General features: G+C 38.2%; 1 protein-coding gene across 1 annotated transcript; it reads right to left on the reverse strand.

Moving 5' to 3' along the window:
* Window positions 1-1,056: 1,056 nt before the first annotated feature.
* On the reverse strand, window positions 1,057-2,927 carry hamp (hepcidin antimicrobial peptide). Its single transcript, XM_077576400.1, has 2 exons — window positions 2,682-2,927; window positions 1,057-1,531 (listed from the first exon to the last, which is right to left on the reverse strand). Exons 1-2 carry the CDS (start codon window positions 2,766-2,768, stop codon window positions 1,343-1,345), a joined length of 276 nt encoding a protein of 91 aa, XP_077432526.1. The 5' UTR covers window positions 2,769-2,927; the 3' UTR covers window positions 1,057-1,342.
* Window positions 2,928-5,010: the final 2,083 nt, after the last annotated feature.

The raw sequence follows: 5,010 nt of genomic DNA on the forward strand, positions 1-5,010 counted from the left end.
TGACAAATGGCCACAAAGTACGTCCAACATTGCAACGACGGCTTGGCTGGGATGCGGCACTCGTTACATTTGCTTCCGTTTAATTAAAACGAACGACGGGTGGTGTCGTTTGTCACGGGGTGGAAAAACGATGCAGTTTTTGTGATAGTTTGTTTGGCTTCATGACACCCCCCCCCCACCCACCCACCCACACAGATCCATTATGTTTAAGGAAGACCACCACAGTATTGACACACACACACACACACAAGGAAGCAAAGGGACCATCTAAATGCAAATGTTCCTTTTCCTCCAATCAATGGGGAACACCTCCCGATATTTCCTCCATTGCCATCCACACATTCCTTGACACACACACTCATAATTATGACAAATTGTTAGTTTGGACACTCCATTACAATGTAAAATACGGTTAAGTAAAAACGGATTGGAGTAAGAAGAAAAAAAAGAATGGGTGGAAGCAGAATACTAATCGTCTCCATGATGGGATATATATATATATATATATATATATATATATATATATATATATATATATTAGGGGTGTGAATTGCTTAGTACCTGGCGATTCGATTCATATCACGATTCATATTTCACGATTCGATTCAATACCGACTAATCCCGATGCGAATCTATAAATTGATTATTGCGATTTTTTTTCCCCCCTCAAATTTAGAAAATACTATTTATACTATTAATGCTAATTCCCCAATTTATATAGATATAAAATTTGTGATTGATCGTGAGTTAAGTCATGCGATTAATTAAATAAAAAAATGTAATCGACTCTTGCCCCTAATTTTTAATAATCTTTTTTTTTTTTTCTTAAAAAGTATGTAAAATAATGTATCAAACTATGAATAACATCATAGCAGAGAGAATTAAAGATAAGAATTACACATTTTTAAAAGAAATATGAAAAACAACTATGAAATGATATAAAATCAATTAAAAGTTCAATAATGAAAAAAAAAAAAATAAATTTTTCACATTTAAAGTAAATTTAAAAGTATACATTATGAAAAGATCCATACAACACATAAAAACAGATGCAAATCAATTTAAATGTCCATTTATTCATCACCAAATATGAACACGGCAGCCTTCGGAATACAAGTTTGAATTTAAAAAAAAAAAAAAGTTTACAAAAATGTTGAGTCTATTAAAAATATATGAAAATAAATACCACTGTGCCACTTTTGACGACACCTTATAGATCATGTGCGAGCAAAATAAAAAAAAATTAGAAACCAGCTCAGTGAGTTAATAAATCAATTGTTGTAGTGGTGATGCGAGGGCCTTCTTTCTTTCCTTTCCGTTTGTTTTCTTCTCTCTCTCTCTTTCAGTATTTGCAACAGAAGCCGCAACCCTTGTAGGACCGGCAGCAGTTGCAGCACCAGCGGCACAGCGACAGGTTGCTCTGCCGCTTGTGACGCGCGTGGTGCGCCGTCCAAGGCTCCTCGCCGGCCACGTCCGGTTGGCCCGCAACTGGAGTGTCGCCTCCTCTTGCCTCCGCCATTTGCTGCTGCACCTGCGTTGGCAAAAACATGTCTCAAAAACTCTTTCAAGGCGATGTCTCATCATGGAATTAAAAGAAAATGTATGTCGATATGTATCTCTATTATACATATATGGCGTGTGATGCATTTTAAAGCGATTCGGTTCAATATAGACACACATATACATATATATTAGGGGTAGAAATCTCACCAATAAAAGATGATTCGATACGTATCTCAATACACGTAGCATACCTTTTAAAGTGGAACGGTTAACTCGTGCAAACCCAAAAACGTATAAATACGTTTTTTAAATACTTTCTCCTCCACTCCCAAATACGTTTTTTTTTTTTTATGCTAGAGAGTACAGCTTCTGACATGAAGAGGTCACTTAAAGAAATGGTCGTTACAAAAAAAAAATGGCCAGCAGGTGGCAGCAGAGTATAAGAGAGCAATTGGGGCCATGTTGCAACAAGCTTTTTTTTGCCGGTGTTTTCAACAGGTTTGTGAATAACGATGAAACTTCGTTATATTCTAACGCTAATTTCTGGAAAATGGAAACAGATACAAATATACTTTTTTTTTCTTGATTAAAAAAGAGACTCATTTTTTTCTTTTGGTAGGTTCCATGCTTTCATAGCAATAGAACACAATATTCTGTGGGCCTTGCAAAATCTTCCAAAATCTAGTAAACCAGCCGGGAGCGAAGGGGGTTGCTTCAGTGAAAATGGCTGGGAGTGAATGAGTTCATCAAAATACCGTGTTTAGACCAGCGGGGGCACATTAGACATGTTTGCGCTTTAATAATTTAATAGATTTCCTGGTTCAATTGCTTTTTTTTCCTGGATGAAAGAAGAGATTCTAATCTTTCTTTTGGTAGGTTCCATGTTTTTATAGAAATAGAACACAATATTCTGCGGACATTGCAAAATCCAGTAAAACAGCCTGGAGCGAAGGGGGTTGCTTCAGTGAAAATGGCTGGCACATATCTCACATACAGACACTACAAAACAGTATTTTCTACTAGTTTCTGCTTTCAATTTTTTTGTGTTCCATTTTTTTTTTTTACAGCGTACATTTAAAGGGAGGCGTACATCTATTTGTAAAGTTTTTAAAAATTCTCTCTCATGTCGTCGATTTTCCCCCAGAGCAGTATAAATGTGAAAAAGGTGATGTTCTTACCTCATCGACGGGGAGCGCAGAGCTCTCCGGGATGCAAATAAAGGCGAGCACGAGTGTCACTGCAACTGCAATGCTGAATGCCTTCATTTTGGACTGGTGGGCGAGCGGTCTTCTTTTAATTGTTGCTGAAAATCCTCAAGTGTGGCGCGGTCGTCTCTCTCATGGGGCGCCGACGACGACTGTCCAGTGATGACGTTGTTTTGCTTGCTACCTCGCTTCCGCAGTGTGTCGGCGGTGTGAGTGCATAGTGGCTGGTATTTATACACATGCTGGGGGGGGGGGGTATTTCTTTTCTGTGGGGGGGGGGGGGGGGCTCTTGGCCTCTTTCCTGGCAGGTGTTATCTAACTGGCCCCCACCAGGGGAAGTTTTGACCCCTGTGCTTGTGTAAAAGCTGAGGCCAGTGGTGCGGGGGATTTCTTTTTGGCTCAGCAACACGGCGCGCAAGTGGTTAGCATGTCTGCCTCACAGTTCTGAGGTTCAAGGTTCTAATCTAGCTGATTGGTGTTCATGTCGAGTCAATGGTAAATGGTACTTCATTTATATAGCCCTTTTCCACCTTTACAAGGCAGATGACGCAGCATCAGGTTCAGTATCTTGCTGAAGGATGGCATGGGATCGAACCCACAACCTCTGGGTTGCGAGACGACCGCTCAACTCTTGTTGTCTCTTGTGCCCTGTCGTTGGCTGGCTTCAAGTGACCTGTGACCATTTAAAACTCATTCGCTGCCGTTGACGGCTATAGACGTCAAAAATTCATTTGAACTATTTCTATTTAACATTTTGTTAGCAAAAGTATGAAAACGTTAACTATTGAAGTCATGCGATTAATTACAATTAAAAACATTTAATCAACTGACGCAATTAAAAAAAAAAAGATTATAAAAAATGACGGGCGTTTTTTTCTTTTCATAATTAATCGCATGGCTTCACTAATTAACTCACGATCAATCACAAATTTTATATCTGTTCTAAATGTACAATAAAAACTAATTCTAGGTTTTCATACTCTTGTTAACAAAAGTGGGAAAAAAAATGTTAAACTAATAGAAATAGTTCAAATAAATTTTTGACGTCTATAGCCGTCAATGGCAGTGAATGAGTTAAAAACATGGCTGCAATATGGTGATAAAAAAAAAACTTTAAAAATTAGGTAGCATGATGATTAAGTGGTTAGTACGACCGCCTCGCAATCGAGAAGTTCTAGGTTTGACTCCTGCATGGCATTTCCCAAAAAAATGAACCAGCTAACACAAAATGCAAAATAATTCAGGTATTTAAGTACCAAATCAAGGAGATCACACAAAGCTGATGTAATACTAAAAACATGGAACAATGATAATACAAAACCATTAATAAAATATAAAAATCCATGTATGTATTAAAATGTAATGTAAAAATTAAGGACATAATTAAATGATCAATTAATAATTAGAAATTCATTTAATAATAATAATAATAATGCATCAGATTTATATAGCGCTTTTCTAGACACTCAAAGACGCTTTAAATAGGAATGGATACATTATTCATGCACTCACACATTCACACGGTGGTGGCGGTAAGCTACTTAAGTACCGTCCAATGCGTGCACTCTTAAATGTTTAAACATTGCCATCCATTGTAATTCTATCCATCATTCACTACTTTTTTAAATCACATTACCAATAAATTTGTCATATTCCACAGAGTTTCTGACATTTCATATTCATTTGATTTCTTATAATTATTATTGTATTCATGACCTTCAGAAGACGCTAAGGACTCCTACGTAATTTTTTTAATTTGAGATACTCCAGCAGTTTGTCCGATCATCTCTTTGTTTCTTTTATGTGTTTGTTTTTTTGTATTATTAATATTAATGACACAATTTATTATTCATCGCTTCATAAAAACAGGCTTGATACTATGACAGAAGATAAGCATAATAAGGCAGATTGGGGCGCAAACAAATCAAAAAGGATTATTTTATTTCCGCTTATCGCCGGCGGAGCGATAAACAACCGATGGTTAATTAACCTGCGAGCGGAATAAATGCCAGAATCAATAAATGTGGAAGTGAAATAACAAAAATGGCGGGGGCGGTGGGCAGTGGCAGGCGCGGCGGGGGTAGTTAAAGATAAAGTGCAGATAGAATCGACGGCCGTTTGAATTGTCATTCCACCTTAAAAGGGCTCACAAATTGCCGGCGGTGACTTAATTAGCGAGGGCGGCGGCGACAAAGCGCCGATGGCGACCGTGCGCCGGTCTGTCTCGCTTACTGATAACCTCAGTGGCCGTTGGTTGCGTCACTGTCAACAAAGCGCCAATGGGGCCTCCCGACATGCGTTG

The sequence above is a fragment of the Vanacampus margaritifer genome, chromosome 9 (genome assembly GCF_051991255.1).
Source record: "Vanacampus margaritifer isolate UIUO_Vmar chromosome 9, RoL_Vmar_1.0, whole genome shotgun sequence".
In the NCBI taxonomy this organism is placed as follows: domain Eukaryota; kingdom Metazoa; phylum Chordata; class Actinopteri; order Syngnathiformes; family Syngnathidae; genus Vanacampus; species Vanacampus margaritifer.

Bases quoted from the DNA above. Each gene is read 5' to 3' on its own strand.
- hamp (XM_077576400.1), bottom strand. From the start codon at position 2,768: ATGAAGGCATTCAGCATTGCAGTTGCAGTGACACTCGTGCTCGCCTTT. The intron at 1,532-2,681 runs GTAAGAACATCA...TTGCCAACGCAG, and splicing joins CTGCGCTCCCCGTCGATGAG to GTGCAGCAGCAAATGGCGGA.